This window comes from Antechinus flavipes, chromosome 1, assembly GCF_016432865.1.
Source record: "Antechinus flavipes isolate AdamAnt ecotype Samford, QLD, Australia chromosome 1, AdamAnt_v2, whole genome shotgun sequence".
NCBI classification, from domain to species: Eukaryota; Metazoa; Chordata; class Mammalia; order Dasyuromorphia; family Dasyuridae; genus Antechinus; species Antechinus flavipes.
Window position 1 is genome coordinate 583,053,224 of NC_067398.1, and position 20,762 is coordinate 583,073,985.

At 35.6% G+C, this 20,762-nt stretch overlaps 1 protein-coding gene across 4 annotated transcripts in view; it reads right to left on the minus strand.

Annotated features, from left to right (window-relative positions):
• NIPAL2 (NIPA like domain containing 2) overlaps positions 1-20,762 on the minus strand; it is a 132,538-nt gene that overhangs the window by 25,451 nt on the left and 86,325 nt on the right. For all 4 annotated transcript variants that reach the window (XM_051970907.1, XM_051970908.1, XM_051970906.1 and 1 more), the window contains one exon: positions 10,942-11,063. In XM_051970907.1, the coding sequence (XP_051826867.1) occupies positions 10,942-11,063 (122 nt within the window). The remainder of the gene's footprint in view (positions 1-10,941; positions 11,064-20,762) is intronic.

Below are 20,762 nucleotides of genomic sequence, written 5' to 3' on the forward strand. Positions count from 1 at the left end.
AAATGAAGTGATTGATTTATTGAGGATCTTTTAAGTTAAAAGAAAAATCAAGTCAATCCCTAATAAGCCAAACTATTAAATATTTTTACAATATATTTAAAAAACTTAAAAAATGAAAACAACTTAATTATTTGAAGGAGGCAAGAGATGCTGCTAAGCTTGGGAAAAAACCATTAATCTTAAGACATACTGAATAGAGTGATTAAAGTTAGATGCCTAGGAAATATACTCAAAAGGATTTCCATCCTTGGATTATAGTTTTTAGCATGAAACAACCTTACAAAATCATTTAATCCAGGGATCCCTGATCTTTTTCTTTCTTTTTTTTTTTTTTTTGTATTATGGATTCCTTTTGGCAGTCCAGTGAATGCTATTTTAAAATAATTAAAGGAAATGTTAAATTTTACTTAGATGTTAGTGTAAATAAAGATGTGGATTTTTTCCTATTTATAGACACAGATTAAGAATGTCTAATCTAATCCAATCCCTCTCATTTTACAAATGAGAAATGAAGGCCCAGAAAGGTCACCCAAATCACTTGACCAAATCTTATACAAAATATCTAAACTCATCTAGTAGAAATGATCATATTCTGCTCGTTAAAAAAAAGAAAATAAATGATAGGTACTTGAAACTTGAATATTTTTTCACCTGTTGTTCTTTTTTTTAGGTTCAACCTAAATCATTCTGATTTAATTTGTTTCTTTCTGTTTTTTGGTTATTCATGGTCATGGAAAACAATAGCTCAGTCTTCCTCATTTAAAACTTTTATGTGAGTATGGGATATTGAAGAAAGCAGATTATGCTTGAATCTTCCTTTCTCCCAACCAAATGACTCCAACTCTTTTAACTTTTCCTCATGGAGTTTACTTTGTAATCCTTTAATTTAATGTAATAGAGTAGTGCTACAGGAAACCATTAGTTAACCTCCTACCTCTTTGCCTTTTAGCTCATGCTGTCATGAAAACATTAGGTGTTCCCTTCTCCCTATAGCTCATTAATCATTAATACAGAGATCCTTTTAACTTGTGTCCTCATTTTCCATAATATACCGGCTTTCCACTTCTCCAAAACTAAGGCTGCAAATAAGCATCATTCAGCCATCAGCCCTGCAGGACAGCCGCAGACATCAGTCATGCACTATTGCATACGGTCTTGAGACTATCTCTCTTTCCAACTTTGCTCAGGGGGTGACAGCTGAGTGAATCTGGCATGCAGATTAGTAAATCCTTCCTGTGGTGGATTTTTTTTTTCTGGAGGGTAGTTGTTATCAACTCTCCATACATCACTTGTCCTGCTGGTTCCCCACTATGGTTTCATATAAATAAAACAGGAGTTCCTATGGTTTGAAGAATTGTTTGAATTGCCTGTGAATACTGGAACTTGGCTACACACTGACATAAGGTCACATTGCTTTCAGCAAAAAGGCTTTTGGAAATAGCAGACTCTAGACATGATTAGTAATGTCAATGAGTCTCTCCCACAATCTCTATTGCTAAAGATAAGATTTTTTTTTTCTTTAGAAAATGTCAGTATCAAAGAGGCATTGGATTCTATAGTTTCTTAGGGCAGAAAATTAAAAAAAATATTGTGTGATAGACTTATGTGCTCCATCTTAGAAATCTAAAAGAAAAGTAGTAATTATAGTAACTGCAGTCAACATTTACTAAGTGTCTATTATAAGGAGCTAAACAAGGTGCTAGGAAGGTGAGATTAGATATCAGACTTTGATCTTCAGTGAGCCTACATTCACAGATTCTATTTCCTCCAAAAGTCTTTGATGATATTACATTTTGATATAACTTCCCAGGCTAATAGATATATAGAAAATATAGTTTCTTCCAAAGTACTGAATCTGCATCACAGTCCTTCTATTAGTGGTTTCTACTTTAAAGTGAGAATTCTTGTCTTTCTACCACCCTTCACATATTCAATATTGCACCCAAGTTGGGCTAGTCACCATTGCCTGTACACATACTATGCCTTCCCCTTCTTCTTTGCCTTTACTCATATTATTCATTGGGATGTTCTACTTCTGTTTCTACTGTCTGTTATTATTATTAACTATTGTTATTATTTATGGAATCTATATTCTAAACTAGAATACTGGCTGTTTCTAGAAATTGGCATTCTATCTTCTGTCTATTCTTATTGTTGTCCGAACTAGAATCTTGCTCTTTCTAGAATTTGGCATTCCACAATAGAATTGTTACTATTATTAGTTGTCATTATTAGTCTTTACATACTTTATATTCTAGTCAAATAGAATATTTTCTGTTTTTTGAATTTGGCATGCTATATTCCACCTCTGTGTCTCTGTTTGGGCTGTATTCCTTTCCTGCAATACATTATGTCCTTACCTTTGCCTCTTATAATATCTATCTTTCATGGATGTTCAGCTTTATGTGCCACCTCTTAAGGGACTTTTCTGGTTGCCCTGGTTGTTGGTGATCTCCCCCTTTTAAAATTTTCTTATCAAGGACAACTTTTTTTCTTCTTTCCTCCTCCCTCCCTTCCTCCCTTCTTCCTCTTTCCCTCTTTCCTCCCTCCTTCCTTCCCTCCTTCCTTTCTTCCATCCCTTCCTTCTCTCCAGCCCTCCCTTATTTTCTTCCTTCTCTCCTTTCTTCCTTCTCTACTTCCTTCCCTTCTTCCTTTCTTCTTTGCTTTTTCTGTCCCTCCCTTGCCCTTCCCACTTCTCGGGTCCCCACCTCTTCCCTCTCCTCTCTCTGTGTCTTTTTGAGTCTCTGTCTCTCTTTCAGTGTGTTTTTCTGTCTCTCTGTGTCTCTGTTTTTCTCTGTTTCTATCTGTCTCTGTCTTTGTCTGTCTGTCTCTTTCCTTTTCTTCTTTGTTTACCTAATATTTGTTTTGATATTTTATGCTCAGAACCTAGTACAGTATCTTGAGGTTAGTAGGTGCTTAATATTTGTTGAATGAATGAATATAGAATCAGTCTGAAAATAAAGAAGGTATCCATAACATTCTTCTGCAAGAAGAAATGAAATTTTAGTGAACTTTAAAAATAGCAGTTTGTTAGATTCAGACTCTATTAGCAAATTGAAAAATCAATAAAAATAGTCATTTACTTTATGTGTCCCAAGCTGGATTTATTGGCTTGTTCCCCTGAGTTTCCTTTTTCTGACAAGGGCATTACTATTGACTCAATGTTCCAGGTTCAAAACCTTGGAATTATCTATGGCTCTTTCTTGTCCCTCACCACTTTTATTTAAAAGATCACATGCCGATTTAGAGCTGTAAATGTAGTAAGTCATTTAATCCAGTGCTTCATTTTATAATTGGGGTAACTGCCCCAGAAAAACTGGAATTCTATGAACTGTACCTATTTTCAAATACAATCAATTCTACCTTTATAATAAGTTTCCTATTCTTCCCTTTCTATAAATGGCTAAAACAATTGAGATAGCCTACTAACAAATTTCTTTCTCCTTCCTCATTGGTTAGTTTGATTTCCTTAGACTGTTCTCTGCTTCAGAATCTTTAATGACTCCCTATGACTTAGCCACTGAATACAGTCCTAAGTCCTTAGACTACAAGTCAGGCATATGTGCAATCTGGCATCACCCCCATTTCTAGCTTTGTCCCAAACTATCATTCCATACTAAGGCCAAATTGACTAAGCTGTTTTCTAATGACTATACAAATAGGATGCTTTCCTTTGTTTGTGTATACCTCTGCTCTGATGATTCTTAATATAACTTTCTCTTCCATTTTTGCCAGTTGAAATCCTATCCATCTTTTAAAGTAGTGGTTCTCAAACTTTTTCTTCTGTATCTTTATACTGTTAAAATTATTAAGGATCTATTCAAATAATATTTCTTTATTTGGGTTATATTTATAGGTATTTGTCATATTAGAAATGACAACTAATTTTGAATTTGTAGACCCTCTGACAGAATTTTAGAGATCACCCCCAAAATTCTCTAGACCACATTTTGAGAACCACTGCTTTAAAGCCCAATTGAAAAGCCTTTTCTAATATAACTTGTGACTGATGGCCTTTGCCTACTCAGGTTTCAAACTCACCAACTTAGTTTTTTATTATAGTTGTCTGTGTATATATCATATTCTTTACTTAAGTGTAAGTTTTCTAAGGTCAGGGTTTACATGTGGTGGGAGATAATCAAGAAAAGTCCTGATTTTCTGGTCTGGGTACTTCCCATAGAGCTGGACATATACTCTGGCCCCTTTTAACAAATCAGGGATTCTCTTAATTATCTTCTATTCCATCACTAACACATAAAATAAATCTTGTTTCTATTAGCATCTAGACCTGATGTATATACATTAACAAATGCTTCATTTGTTAAATTGTTGTTGTTTAGTCATTTCAATTGTGGTTGACTCTTTATCCCATTTTGGGTTTTCTTAACAAAGAAAATGGAGGTTTGCTATTTCCTTTTCCAGTTCATTTCACAGATGAGGAAACTGAGGCAAACAGGGTTAAGTGATTTGCCCAGGGTCACACAGCTAGAAAGTGTCTGAGCTGGATCTAAACTTAGGTTTTGTTGACTCCAGAACACAGTGTTCTATTTACTGCTCTAATTTATTAAATGGTCTTTAACAAATGTCTAGTGAATGAATGAACATTTTTTGACACCTTACTTATATTTTCAGCATTCTATTCTTTCCCTGTCCCCTTTTTATCTTTCTCCTCTCCAAATAAGCAGACAGAGGAGCTTCGGTGTTGCTGAGATATAATGTGCTGGACCTGGAATCAGGAACACCTGCATTCAAATGTTGTCTCTGATGCTTACTAGCTGAGAAAATCACAATCTCTCTGATAAAACTGGTTTCCTCAACTGTAAACTGAGAGGGCTTATATTAAGAATCCTTCCAGTCCTACATCTATGATCCTATGAGATATTGAAGGGTGCCCAGGTAGCCCAAGCTATTTGAGAGAAAAGCACAGACTCTTTGGTCTTCAAAATATCCAGAGATTTTCCTAAATGCTTTCTTGTTAAACCATTTCTGTATCTTATAACCTTAATAAATGGAGTTCATTTCAGTATCCAATCCCAAGTTTTCCTCTTGCAACTTAACATGTCCTTAGCCCTAATTCTTTATATATTGGATGGTGGAACTTTAATAGATCCTCTGAGAATAAAACATCTTTATAAATTAATACCACTGGTGGAAAAAAGAGGAAAAAACCCAACACCTTTTCACCCACAGTTAGCCAGCTAGCATAGACATTTTAAAATGCTTTAAAGTTTACAAAGCACTTAGAAATATTGTCTCATTTTGAAATGAGCTTATCCCTCAGGAGGTGAGCTTCTCTAGTTTTTCTGGCCTGTCCACAGCAAAAGTCCTTCTCTTTTGGAGATATACCAGAAGCTTTTCCCAGCAGAAGTGGCATTCCTATGTTCCAAGAACCTAGGACATCTCTCTCTGTCACTTACTACAAGATGCTGGAGGTGGGCTTCTTTTCAATTCTGGCCCCAGATACTTGCTGTGTGATCCTGGAAACGTTATTTAACTGTCTGCCTCAGTTTTCTCATCTGGAAAATGAGCTGGAGAAGGAAATGACAAACTTCTTCAGTGTCTTCGCCAAGAAAACTCCAAAGGGGGTCATCAAGGGTCAGACTGTATTGTAATAACAGAGATTTCACTTGTGTGGCTCTGATGAGAGGTAGTAAAATAATGAAGGCAGCATGGACTTTGGAGGCAGATAGATATGAGGTCAACTACTGCTTCTTACCCATAGTCACTCTGTGACTCTGGATCTATCAGTAGAGCTGGTCCAATCAGTAGAGCTGGTCCAGGATGGTTTCTGTTGATTTTGAAAAATCTAAGGTAGAACTAATCTAAACTTGTTATAGAACATGAAAGAAGGCTTGAGATTTTACTGAATAGGAAAGGACATTTTCTGTCCTGTGTTAGCAATAGCTATTTTCCTAAGAATCTTAAAAAGTTGGAGGAAAAACATATTGAATCTCAATTCCAACTCAACTTAAATCTTAGTGATGAAGAAATCAGATGCAATTACAAAATAGTTTTCATAACACAATAGTATAGCATAAATAGGTAGGGCAGCTAGATGATATGGTAGATAGAGTGACAACTTAGAATTAGGAAGATCTGAGTTCACCTCAAGTCTAGGATGCTTACTATCTGTATGACCCTGGGACTTATCCCTATTTGCCTCAATTTCCTCTCTATTAGCAGAAGGAAATGGCAAACCACTCCAGTATCTTTGCCAAGAAAACTCCAAAAGAGGTCGCAAAGAATCAGACATGAATAAAACTGACTAAACAACAGTTTGGCATAATGGAAAAGGTTCAAGAGCCAGTTAATAGGAGAAATACCTGGATTAAAATTTACTATTTACAACTGTGTGACCATGGACAAATCAGAATCTCTCTGAGCTGTAAGCAATTCTCTAAGACTAAAATATATAAATGGGTATGGAGATTTCTTTGGTGGAGGGAAGTGACCTTATGACAAAATGTCCCCTTATTTTATACTGGTGAATGGTATGTAAACCTTGCATCTAAATTCTCTGAATTAACTCTAAGAAAGTGTACTTAAACTAGGATCCATTAACTTTAAAAAAATATATTTTGATAAATGTATTTCAACATAATTGGTTTCCTTTGTAATCTTATTCATTTAAATAATAATAATAATAATAACTATAGCTAGCATTTGTATAGCACTTTAAAAATTTCCAAATACTTTATATAAAAATAATATATACACACATACACACACATATATATGTATATATAATCTCATATGCTACTCGTAACAGTCCTGGGAGGGAGATATTATATCTCTTTTTTACAGATGAGAAAATTGAAGCTAAAGCATTTGCCCAGGGGCATACAACTAACAATAATAATAACCAACATGTATATAGCACCTGTGCTAAGTACTTTACATGTACTATCTCATTTGATCCTTACAATAACCCTGGGAAAAAGGTGCTATTATAATCTGCATTTTACAGATGAGAAAACTGAGGGCAAGTGAATTTCCCAGAGTCACATAGTAAATATAAGAGGCTGAATTTGAACTCAGGTTTTCCTGATTCTATGTCCAGGGCTCTATCCACTAAGCTACCTAGCTGCCTTTTATTTTTATGGATTTAAAAACATTCTTAGAAGAGGTTTATAGGCTTCACCAGACTGCCATGGGGATATTTAAGAACCTCTCTGCTTCAAAAGTATTAGGCCATTAAAAGTCCAGATGATTCCTAAATGAGATCAGCTAGAAGACATATTTAAAACATCACTTTAAAATTTAAACTTAAAAGTAAGTCCTAGACTTCTAAATCTTTTCTTCTACTTTATTGCTGGAAAAGCCTCCTAAGGTAACACAAAGCTGTTATGCTCTATTACTTAAGATTCTGCATACAATTCAAGGAACATACATACTGCCTGCTTGCTTCAATGAACAATCTCAGTGACAGTAATTATGCTCTTTGCATTCAGACTGCACAGAAAAAAAAAGTGAGGTTTCTGCCATGATCAGGGATTAAATATTAATTATTCACATAGTTAATAGATTTATGTGAACACTGAATCTAAATTTCAGTCCAGGAACTTAATCTATAATTTATACCTTCTGGAGTTAGGGATTTCATTCTAGAGCTGGCATTAAAGTACCAAATGATTGCTGAGAAAACTTTGTACCTTCTGTCAGAAAGCCAGTGGGTGTATAGGAAAAAGTACTGGACCTGCAAAGGAACCTTTGGATTCAAATCCTGTTTTAGACTTCTGGGCAAGTCACTTGTCTCTAGAACTCCTATTTTCACTTATAAAATGGGGATAAATATAGGGCTACTTTTACATAGCTGTCCAATTAAAAAAATGTTCATAAACCATGAAGTGCTGTAAAAATGTTAGTTGTTATAGTTACTATCAATATCTTGCTTTTCCAAGGTGATCAATCATGTCTCAGTTCCAGTTCATTCCCTTTTACTTGTCTGAGATCTAGTTACTTTTGCTATTATGACACTTATGTCCTTCCATTCAATAAAAACTTGCAGAATTGAATTCAGTTCAATTCCATTTGCTCTCATTGTCTTCATAGGCTCTTTATAGCTTAAGGGGCCCTCACAGACTTGCTGTGCCTTATTGGTAGAAATGAATCTTGTAATAGAATTGACTCTGAAAAATGGTAAAAATAGTTCTCTTTGGATGACAGCAGGCTTGGCAAGTAAAGCCCTTCCCAATTTCCCTTTCCAGGCTTGCTGTCCATTGCTCCCCTTCACATATTCTACTTTTCAGATAAATTGGCCCTTTGCTATTCCCCAAACTTGACATTCAGGGGCTTTTTGTTTGTTTTTTGTCTTTGTTTTTATTTCATTCATTCATTCATTTATTTATTTACAAAAGTGCTCCCCATATCTGGAAAGCTCTCAATTCACACCTCTGTTTTAGTTTCCTTCTAAACTCATCTATTCTGCTACACTTTCATCTCTACCTCTTAGTTCTGACATACTTCAAGGCTCAGCTCAAATCTTACCTTCTGCAATGGCCCTTTTTCAGTACTCTCCTTCAGCCTCCAGCACCTTACCTCTGAGGTTACATTACATTTATATTGTATTCATCATCTATAACTATTGTGTTCAGTTGTTTTGTCATGACCCTATTTGGAGTCTTCTTGACAAAGATAATAGAATGATTTGCCATTTCTTTCTCTAGCTTATTTTATAGATGAGGAAACTAAAGCAAACAGGGTTAGGTAACTTGGCCAGGGTCACACTGCTAGTGTATGTGTCTGAAGCTGGGTTTCAACTCAGATCCTCACTCCAGGGATGGTGTTCCATACATTGTGCCCCCTAGATGCCTTTTCAGGATTCTCAGCAAATGGCATTTATAAATGCTTATGATTGAATGAATAAATATCAGCATTCTTGTAGTGAACCTGAGCAAGTTACTCTTTGCTTTTTAAATATATAAACTCAACTTAAAAAAAAAAACAGAACACCACGTACACACACACACACACACACACACACACACACAAACTCAACTTTGTGTGAATATGTTAACAGGAGCATAGGAACGTAGCCCACCCTGATAGGAAATGCAAAGTCTTATTTTGGGATCCTGAGATCCAGACCTATGATCTTTATCTTCAACATAGTATTAGAGAGTTTTCTGGGGAGCATTGCAAAGTTAAATGACTTGCCTATGGTCACATTAACTAATATAAATAATTAATATCATCAGAAGGAGAATTGAGGTCTCCCTGACTTCAAGATTGTTCCCTTATATATACTACCACTTTGTTTTTCAGAAAGCCTTATAAGTTCACTAATCAATAGGTCACTGACATTAAAAGCCAGAAATATTCATCTTAAATATTTGGGGGTGAGGAATAGGTCTCTTTTGTTGTTTCAGTGCTTAAGTGGATGATTTTCTCTTAAAGTGTCAAGGACTCAGCTTCTGCTTATTCTTGTTTCTCAAAGTTTGATCTAGAGATCCCTGGACACCCCTGATATCCTTTCTGAGAGCCTGATAGGTCAAAATAAAACTAGATTTTTTTATTTTAACATGGTAAATAACACTAAATATAACTCATATACATTTCAAAAGCCCAATAATTTTTCCCTTTTAAAATTTTATTTTAAATTTAAATACAAAAGAAAAAAATTGTCATGTGCACAGCAGAACATAAGAAAATTCAAAATATAAAGCAATATATTTCTATTTCAAGAAAGCCTATATAATAAATATTACACATTGTGTTCAGAGCTATCCATCTTTTCTTTACTTTTTTGTAGATTTTCTTTTTTATTTTGCTGTATACTTATTGCTTTATTCTTTTCCCCTTCCTTCCTTCTGCCCAAGAAGAGTAAAATTAAATATACATACATATACACATACAGATATGCACATGCATACATTTATACACATATATATCCATATTCATACACAAACATATATGATACATTTATATGTATATGTATGTATATAAAACCAAACTGCGCTATCCAGCTTCCTTCATAAGTCCAAGTCGTTCCATATTTTTCTAAAATCTACCATCTCATCATTTCCTATACCATAGCAATATCCTAATCTTATACTATTTTATTTTAAGTGGTCTAAAACAATATTGATTAATATGACTGATATACAGTATAGTTTCCCTATTTTTTCCTTTTTTGATTATGTCTATTCTAGCTTTAACTTTGTCTGAGCTCACAATTACTACCGAGTTTAATAATTTTTAAGATTGTGAAGGGATCCTGAAATCAAAGAGTTTGAGAACAGCTGCTTTACACGCAAGAGAAGAAAAGCCTCTGAGCTAACCTTCCAAGCACATATTGAGGCAGCAGGATCTGGGGCCAGAACGCATGATAGTCTGTTATATCTGGGACAAGATTATAGCACCAGGGAGACCTCACCTATTCACAGTTTTTCCTTATCTTTATTTATTCCTGCTTATCTTTATACATGGGCTGCTTGACCTCCATCTATCAAGGAATTAGTTCTGTCTCTCTGTTTCCTGGGAGAATGAATATCCCCTGGTTGAGGACTTCTTTTGTATTGTCCATCCACTGACAATGAAGACAGATCAGTTGCTTCCTCATTAAGTTACAGTTTACATATGTGTATATATACCTGTTCATATCTGTATTCTCCATCTCTAGGGTGGGAGAGGGAGAGGGGGAAAAGAGGGGAAAATTTACATAATTTTGTTGTATATTCGAAAGGAATAGCAAGTTGTACAGAATAGATTTGCAGTTTTATGTGCAATCACACTTTTTATTGTGTTTATTATGTTATGGAGATTCTCGTTTTATTCCATAAATTAAAAAACTGTGCTAAGCACTGGGAAAGAAGCAAAAAAGCAAGCCAAATCAGAAATGAGTGACAACTGGGGGAGATAGAACCATGAAGTTTTTCATGTTTATGTGCTATAGCGGTTATTATTGCATCTAGTCTGAGATAGGAAACATAAATCTCTTACCACATAGGCCAGGAACTGCCAGCCAACCAAATAATATTGTACTTTTCTTGCTGTGATATCTTGACTTATATCTGGAGCAAAAGCCACCAATAAATATGTTCCTGCAGATGCCAATGTCACACCTTTATTTAAAAGGAACAAGAACAAAATGTAAGTTTTAAAACAAAATAAAAGAGATGCATACTTAGGTTCATTAATCAATACAAATACCACTACTCAATCAATTCTTCCAAAAAGAACATTTGAATAATAGTACATTTCAAAGGTGACAAACAGAACAGTGTAAGTGCAAAGAACATTGGATGGAGATCAAAAGAGCTGAGTTTGAGGTCTGACCCACTATTTACCAGCTGTGTGGTTATGGGGAAGCTACTTATTCAGCATCACTCAGCCTTTGTCCATGTTTGTAAAATGGGGGATCAAAGATGTTAGGTGGAACAATGGATGGAGCATTGGACTTGAAATCAAGAAGACCTGATCTCAATGTAACTCTAAGAAAGTCATTTTAATCTTTTTTTGACTCAATTTCCTCATCTGTAAGATGGGGATAATACCACCGACTTTACCAGGTTCTTGTGAGGACTAAGTGAGATAACATATAAAAAGCTCTTTTCAAATGTTAAAGATGCAACATGCCTATATATGTATCATAATTATACATACACATATAAACACATACATTATATATATGTATGGTTTTTCTTATTGGCAGTTAAAGAAGAACGGATATAGTTTATAACCTCAAAGTGGTATATAAACGTAAACTATTATTATTTTCACTCTAGCAAATCAGTGAGATGCAGTAGAAAGAATACTAAGTTTGAAGTCAGAGGAACTGTGTGATTTAGAGCAAGTGACTTCATCTTTGTAGTTTTCCCTTTTCTGTAAAATGGTTAGACATTTCCATAATTTCCAGTGTCCTCTCCAGTTTTAAATGTATAACCCCTGGTCCTTCACTAAAGACCCAACTCCAGTATCACCTTATGACATGGAAGGAACCCAAGGTCCTCAAAAGTTAGGCCTAAAGGTTCTATCAAGCTAGAAAGGTGAGAATGGGCTAGAGTGAGGATGGGGGGGAATGAAGAACAAGCATTTATTAAATACTTACTATGTTCCATCTGGGCACTGTGCTAAGTATTTTACAAATATCTCATTTGAAATAATATTATTTTAAATATTTTGCCTCATTTTGCCTGGGGGCCAGATCATGTCTATGGTCCAAGAACTAATCTAGTTGAATTCAGAGAAGTTCACTATTATACTGGTCATGAAGGAATGAATCTTTAGGGCATGGCAATTTTCAGAGACCATTTTCTTCATCAAGGCTTTCTTAGTCCTCATTAATTTTAATGCCTTTCCTCTGAGATTTACCCCAATTGATCCTGTATATAAATCTTGTTTGTATATAGGTGTTTGCCTATTGGCTCTCCATCATTAGACTATAAGTTCCTTGAAAGCATAAGCTTATTTTTTTGGCCTTGATTTTATTTTGTCTTTTTTTGTATCCCCATCTCTTAGTACAGTGCTTGGTATATAGTAGGTGCTTAATAAATGCTAGTTGACTGTCAATGACTGTCCTAGTGTATCTGTTATATCTATGATTGGCAATATGCATTGGTGGAGGGAGTACTCACAAAAACATCAAATAATAACTGAGCTGTATAGAACCCTCTACATACATTGTCTCATTGGGTCCTCACAACAATCTTGGGAACTAACTACTAGAACCATCATGCTCATTTTTTCAGATAAAGATGCTAGATCTCGGAAAGATAGAATGATTTGCCCCTGTTTACACAACTAGCAAAGAAGGGATTTGAATTTTCTGCTGAGTATTACTAGTATTTTTCCATTATCAATCAATCAACAAGCATTTATGAAATATTTATGTACCAGGTATGGTGAATAAAAATACAAAAATCAAGCAGTTCCTGTCCTCAAGTAGCTGCCATTCTATACTATACCATACTGCCTCTCAAGGAAATCATAAATCATTTAAAGAGTGCAATTAAAGTATGTGAATAGTAGCTTTATAGGTTTCCCCAAATTATCTAGCATCCTTTGATTTGCCTTTAAAGCAGGCAGAATTGGTTTTCCTTCATTGTTTCAGATTAATCTCTCTCTCTCTCTCTCTCTCTCTCTCTCTCTCTCTCTCTCTCTCTCTTTGTGTGTGTGTGTGTGTGTGTGTGTGTGTGTGTGTAGAGCCTATTGTCTCTGTCTCTTTCCAATTCTTTCTCTTTATCTCTGTTTTTCTCTCTCTCTCCAATTGACTGTCTTTTTCCATCTCTTTCTCTATGTCTGTTTCTCTCCATCAATCTCTCCCAAACTCTGTCTCTCTCCATTTCTCTCTGTCTCACTCCATCTCTTTCTCGTATATTTCTCTCTCTCTCCTCATCTCTCTCTCTCTCTTGATATATACGAGTTTATACATAGTTTTGTGCCCAGTGACTTCCCCCCTATGTCTATTAGACTTTAAGCTCCTTGAGAGAAAGGACTGTTTTTTTTCTTTTTTATTGTGTTCCCTTAGAATTTAGCACAGGGCTCAGCATCCAGTACTATGCCCAACTGCTTGGTACATAGTATATCCTCAGCAAATATTTATTGATCATTTGATTAAGTGAATATTCTTGAGCTTTCTGAACCTGTTTCCTCCTCTTCAAAAAGAGAAGATTGGACTGGACTACCTTCTAGTTCATAAATCTATGTTCTTGCTCAGTCTTGCCTGAGTAGTGCTCAGGCTCTGATATGATATAGTGAGCTCTGAAGTGAATTCAATCCTTTAATTCAAATTCTTGGAGGAACCCTAGAATCAGATGAATTTCCCTGCTATTCTGAAGAGTACGGATACTTTCAGGTCAGTGATGACAATCCAAGCCCTTGAGGGAGGCATGGGTTGGACAGTTTCAAGAGTGAAATGAGTCAGATGCTTAGAAAGGTCTCAAATTCTCTGGGCTGCTCCGGACTCAAAACTGTCCCATCAGTTCTCTCAACCAGGAATCATTTGCAGCTGGTCTCGATTTGCATCGCTGACATTTGGCCCCAAATCAAAATGGCCCCTGGGCATAGCAACAAAGGCAGAAGATGTTCTTCACCTCCCCATTTTCCTCTTGGCCTTCAAGCCAAAGTTAGCTCATGGTTCTCATCTAGCCAATTATTTATCAAGACCTCAATATAATTACGTTACCAGCCCCTGGAAAGTGTCAACGAACTGACAGTAATTGTGATTCCCCTGATGGAAACATGTGGGCTTAAATCAAATAAGATCTCTGAGAATCTCACAACTAGTACTTTTGATGAAATTGAGAGAAGGGAGAAAAATGATGCACCAGCGACTGACATGAGAGAGGGGGTAGAGAGCGCTGATATTTTGGGTTTTGTTTTTTTTTTTTTAAGAAAAAGAAATCATTTTAACCATCAATTCATTTAAAATCAAAATAAGACCTCCAAACTGCCACTGAGCTAATAACAGCTGGATACACTTTTTAGTCAACTTCTGTGGGGTCATTTTGCAAGAAAAAGCTCAATAGCCACAAAGCAACACTGGGCTATAAATGAATCCAGCTTGCTTCAACAAAGTAGAGAAACTTTCATCTTCTTCATTGTGAAAAAGAAAAAAACCCTCTCTGCTTGCATGAGGAAGGAAAAAAACCCATAATATTCCCTTGTACATTTTATCCATTTAATTGTTCATGTACTCACATTTTTGAATATAATTTTATTTGATGAGCTATTTTTTTCATTTCAGCTTCTGGAAAAAAGAGGTACTACAAAGAAGAAAACGATATTTCTTCAAGGAAATAGCACTGAGGGTAGAGAAGAAAGTTTCATACAAAAGAGGTTTAATAAATGTTTGTTAAATTGAATTAATTTGACAAATAAGATTGTTGGTTACAAGCAAGAAGGAAGGAAACAAATATTTATTAAGTGCCTAGTATGTGCAAAGGACTGTGCTAAGAGCTTTATAAATATCCCCTTTGAGCCTTGCAACAATCACTATTATCCTTTTTCTTTCCCACTCCTTCCTTTCTTGCTTCCCTCCTTCTCTTCCTCTCTTTCTTTTTTCCCTTCTCTCATCCTTCCTCCCTTCTTCCCTCCAGGTCTATATTATCTTATGAATAAAGCTAAATGTGTGGTTTTAATTAGATATCATAAAATAAGTAAATATGATTCATTTGCTATTGATTGCTTTTGGGGAGGGGTATGTGTATGTGACTGTGTGTGAGAGAGAGTGTGTGCGTCTGTATGATTGTGTGTGTGTGTGTGTGTGTGTGTGTGTGTGTGTGGTAGAGCAGGCTTCACAAAGAACTGTAACTGAAAGTACAAAGAATCATTATTTTACAACATCTAACTCTCATCTAGCACTTCCAGATTTGTAGAGTTCTTTCCCCACCATAACCCGATGAAGCACATTGGCCAAGAGAGTCTTATTATTCTCATTTTACAAATCAGAAAAGTGAGACTCTAAGCTTTGGAGTGACTTGGCTAGGGGTATGGAGCAGCGTCTAAGCTGGGATTTAAAGGTAGGTCTCTTAACTTCACTACATTTTACAGATGGATAAGTTAAATATCTTGCCCAAGGACCTTGCATCTAGGAATCAGTAGTAGGATTTGAATTCTGGTTTTCCAACTCCAACTAGATCCATAATGGCCTGTAGTCAGGAGGATCTGAGTCCAAATTGGACTTCAGACACTTACTAGCTGTATGACTCTGGGCAAGTTCCATAACTTCTTTCTGCATCAGTTTTCTCAACTGTAAAATGGGGATAATAGTAGCACCTATCTCCCAGTCCTTTTCCCATACAAAGTCTTTTGCATAAAGCATTTCTGGGTCTCACAATTGTGAGTACCTCCTTCCCCTGTTGCCTTGCATTCATTTGATATATATTTTGCATCTGCTTCTATATGTCCATCTTGTCTCTTCCAATAAAATGGAATCTCCTTGAGGGCAGAGACTCTCTTTCTCTGTGTAGAGCCTACTGTTTCTGTCTCTCTCTATTTCTCTCTCTCTCTCTCTCTCTCTCTCTCTCTCTCTCTCTCTCTCTCTCTCTCTCTCTCTCTCTCTCTCTCTCCAACTCACTGTGTCTCTTTCCATCTCTTTCTCAATCTGTATTCTCAGCACTCAGCACTCAGTGCTTGACATATAGTCATGGGGTTTAATAAATGCTTGCTCGATCAACTGATAATCACAAACTGCCTCTCAGTCACTAGAATTAGGAGAACTCAGATGTTATTGGGAATGATTTCTACATAGCACTATGTAACTTACTAGTTTCGGCCAAGTCACTTAACTTCTGTCTGCCTCAGTTTCCTCAACTGTAAAATGGTGATAACAACACCATTTACTTCTGAGGGTTGTTATGAGAATCAAATGAGATAGTAGGTATTAGCTAATTTATTCCCAATAAACCATTTTTTAAAAAAATGTGAATGGTGGGGTTCCCTGGTTTTCAAAGCAGAACATTATAACACTTCCCCATTCCTACCCTGATTTTTGTAAAATGGGAACATTCTTTGGGAAGACTCATAATAGCTATCCTGGGATTCTTAGCCTATCCTGAGGGAGCCTCCTCTGTGTTTCCAGCACTCAACACAGTGCCTGGCACATAGAAGCCTCTTAATAAATATTTGTTTGTTCATGACAATCTTCTTAAGGAAGTTATATTATGTATCCTATATTTATGTATTAAAGTCTGGATGGGAATAATACAATGTGACCTGTGCCTCTTTTCTATCAATAAGATCTAGTATTATAGTGACAAATCATTCCCTCAATTTCATAGTTACATGGATCAAAACATCACTTTTTGTTTGTTTCTTTTTTTCTTGTGTATTTTTTCTTTTGGTCTGTTTTTTCTTGCACAACATTACAAATCTGGAAATATGTTTAAAAGGAATGCACATATTTAACCTAGATCAGATTATTTGCTGTCTTGGGGATGGGGGGAAGCAAGGGAGGAAGGTAGAAAAATTTAGAATACAAAGTCTTATAAAAATGAATGTTTCAAACTGTTTTTACATGTATTTGGAAAAATAAAATACTATTGAAAATTTTTTATATTTAACAAAGAATGGACACCCAATTGTCATAGCACCTGAGGTAGGGTGATATAGTGGTTTAAGTGCTGGACCTGAAATTAGAAAGATCTGGATTCACATGTTGCTTCTAATGATACATAGTAGCATGAGGATGGGCCTCTATATTCAATTATTTTGGTTGATTAAAGCTCAAATTTCCTTTTTTCTAGTCTTTCCTCACTCTGCAGCCACTGCAGCCAAAATGTTTTTCCTCAAGTATAGATCTCATCATGTTGCTCCCCTCCTCAATACCTTGCGGTGGCTTTCTATTCCATTTAAAATTAAACACTTCAGATTCCTGTTTAGTTTCTAAAGCTTTTCACAGCCTATTACCAATCTATCTTTCCAGCCTTATTATATCTTACACCTCATTTCATATGAAGTGATCCAGACCTACTGGACTTCCCTATGTTGCTCACAGAAAACACTCAATCTCCTTGCTGTTACCTTGACTCTGTGCCTGGAATGTAGCTCCTTCTCACCTCAGTGCTGGGAAATCTTTCTTTTCTTTCAGGAGGTAACCTAAACATTACCTATAGGAGGACTTTCATAATCTTTCTCTCATCCCCATAGATAGTATTTTCCCTCCTGAACTGCTTTGTATTTAATTACTTTGTGCTGTCTTTATATTTATTCTATTTAGATTTATATAGATTTATCTCTCCATTAGAATGTGAGCTTCTTGTGAGCAGGGATCATTTCTGCACCTAACACAATGCTTGGTAAATGGGGCAGTTGAGCAGTTTCTACCCTCTGTTAGCTGTAGATGTTGAAACATCCTGTCTTTAAGACATATTGTATAACTTTTTTAGTATTATTAGGGAAAAGAAGAAGTTCTGAAATCTCTAATAGTGGGCCAAATAGGATTTGAAGGCAATCTTCAGAGACACAATACTCCAACCATCAGAGGACAGGCATAGGGACCTGTCATTTCACTGGTAAAAGGAATGATGAGATGAAGGAATACCCTCAACCAACACAGGTCAGCACCTACCCTGCAATTTATAGACTTAAAAGAGTTGTCTGATTCATGGAGAGATTAAAGAAATTGCTTAGGATCACAGAGTCAAGGTTCAACGGTAAAATTTGAACCCACTTCTTCCTAATTCTGAAGCCAGTTCTGATATATAGCCTCTTTTGGCTGACATATGGTAGATCCTGAATAAATACTTATTGGTTGGCTTCTTTCTTTCTCAGTTGGCAGATATTGACAAGGCGACACAATATACTAGCATGGGGACCATGAACTAGCCAGTCCTTGTTAGCCTCTCAGATTTTTGGTTCCCATATCTGTAAAATGATTGTTAGCATACCATAAGATAATATATAGAAAAATGTCCATTCCTGTGTTTATTTTATAACTTCTGATTAATTCCATAAAGTTATTTTGACACAAGCTTTAGTCGTACTTCCCTAAGTCTTGCTAATGGCAAATTTAGCTCAAGTTAATTTCTTTCTACTAAAAAATACATGATCAAGGCAAGCATTTTATATTATTTAAGTGTCACTCTAACCTTTGTTGAGGGCTTTTTTTTCTGCAGTTACAGCTAGTACTTACAAATCTAGTGTTTTCCAATTTTAGTAATTAGTCAGTAATCTGCAAAAGATAAGCTCTCAATTTCTTGGTCATTGTAATTTTCCCCAGAACAAGGATGGAACATGGCAAATGGCATCCTAGTTTTATTAGTTACCATAATTTAAATATATTATCTATCTACCATCTATTTGTTTATCCATTAATCTATTTGTCTATCTATCATCAGTCTCTATAATCGTTTGTATCTTGATCTTAAGTCCATCTATTTCTATCTCTTTCCATCCATCTAAACACTTTTCTGTCTCTCTATCTGTCTCTATTTCTGTTGGTCTCTTTCTTTCTGTCTTTATCTATCTGTCTCTCATCACTTTTTGATTTGGGAATTACAGAATTCTGGATAGTCATCACACCCCTCCTCCCTCTGTCTATTTGTATTGTATTGTAAATTTACTTAGATTTCATAAGAATCAGCTATTAATTCCATAATAAAAAGGATACTGGAGAAAACCTATTCATCAATTAATTCAATTTTTAGTTGCCTTGGTAATAGCTGACAAATTGGGGAAAAAACAATAAAAGACTTGAATTTTAAATATAAAAAAATTGAACACAAAGGCTATTCCCAATGCTGCTCTAACATACCTGTATCATATCCTATGAACTATAATAACTGAAATGACAAAGAAAAATTGAACTAATGCAGAAAAAAAGGAGTACACATATTTATGAGAGACAGAAATGATATGATGAGATATAAACTAGCCTGGGAGTCGGTACACCTAGGTTTAGATCTTTGTCTATCTACTTATTTGCTACATGGTAAATATTGGCTTTCCCTTGAAGGCCTCTCTTTTTTCAATGTCAAGATAAGGGAATTAGATTAGATGAATTTTAATGTCCATTTAATCTATAAATTCTATGATCCCTACATATTTAGAAAAGAACCATCTGTACTCATTTAGAATTTAGCTAGACTATTTTTTTTTTTTAAATTAGTCTTATGAGGAGAATCAAAGTAAGGGGAACTTGATCATATATTTAAGTCAACAGGTATTTATATCCCAGGCCCTGGGCTCAGCACTAGGAATATAAAGGATAAAAAAAAAATCTTCCAAAGGAGTTTATATCCTACTAGGGGAGACATCTACATATAAAAGTATATATAAAATATGTTAATAAAAGATCATTGGGGAGGGGAGAATACTTTCGAATTTAATGTTTTTAAGAAAACAATTATCAGGGAGAGCAAATTAACTTTGAGGCAGCAAGGTGATAAAATGGATAGAGCACTGGGCTTAGAGTTAGGAAAACTCATCTTCCTCAGTTCAAATCTGACTGCAGATACTTACTAGTTACATGATCGTGGGCAAGTTATTTACTGCTGTTTGCCTCAGTTTCTTAATTTTTAAAATGAGCTGGAGAAGGAAATGGAGAAGCAAACCACTCTAGTATCTTTGCCAAGAAAAGCCCAAATGAGATCAAGAAGACTGACTGAACAAAAATTAGCTTATTGACTTGTAAAACTCAATTTTTAAAGAATTGGTTTCTTTTTAGAGAATGGAACAGAGACTTCTAACTGCTCAAGACAGTTAATACAATCCCCTCATTTTACAGATAAAGCGCTAAGGCCCAGGGAGATGAGGTGACTCAGTGTCCTACAAGGATTAAGAATCAGAGGTGATGTGGACCAGCAGGTTCTCTGATTCCAGAAGACAATCAGAGGTAACTCTCTAAAAGAAGACAATCTGCTCTTCTGTACCACCTTGCTTCTAAGAGGGGCAAAGACACTTGTTTAAAGAATATAAACAATCCACAGGGAGAAAAATGGCTTTGATGCACAGCAGAGGTCCCTCAGGAAGCCAGAAAAGCTACTGTTAAATGTTCCACCAGCTACCATCCTTCCAAATAAAACCTTGAAGATGGACTCTCTCTGTTCCCTTTTTGAAAGTATTACAAATTAGGTAGTTAGTTGGTGTGTCTAATTGCTTTGTGGTTCTCATTTTTGTGTGGCAATCTAACACAAATACATGCTTTTATGTGGAGCAGTCTATTAGGTTACACAGCTGTTTTCATTGAATTTTATTATGCTCATAAAACTTTCATAACATTCATAAAAGTAATATTGTAAAAGAGTATTTTTCCACAGCCCAGAAGCATGGGCAATGGTCAAAAATGACAGATTCACCATTAAATGTGAAATGCCCCTTGA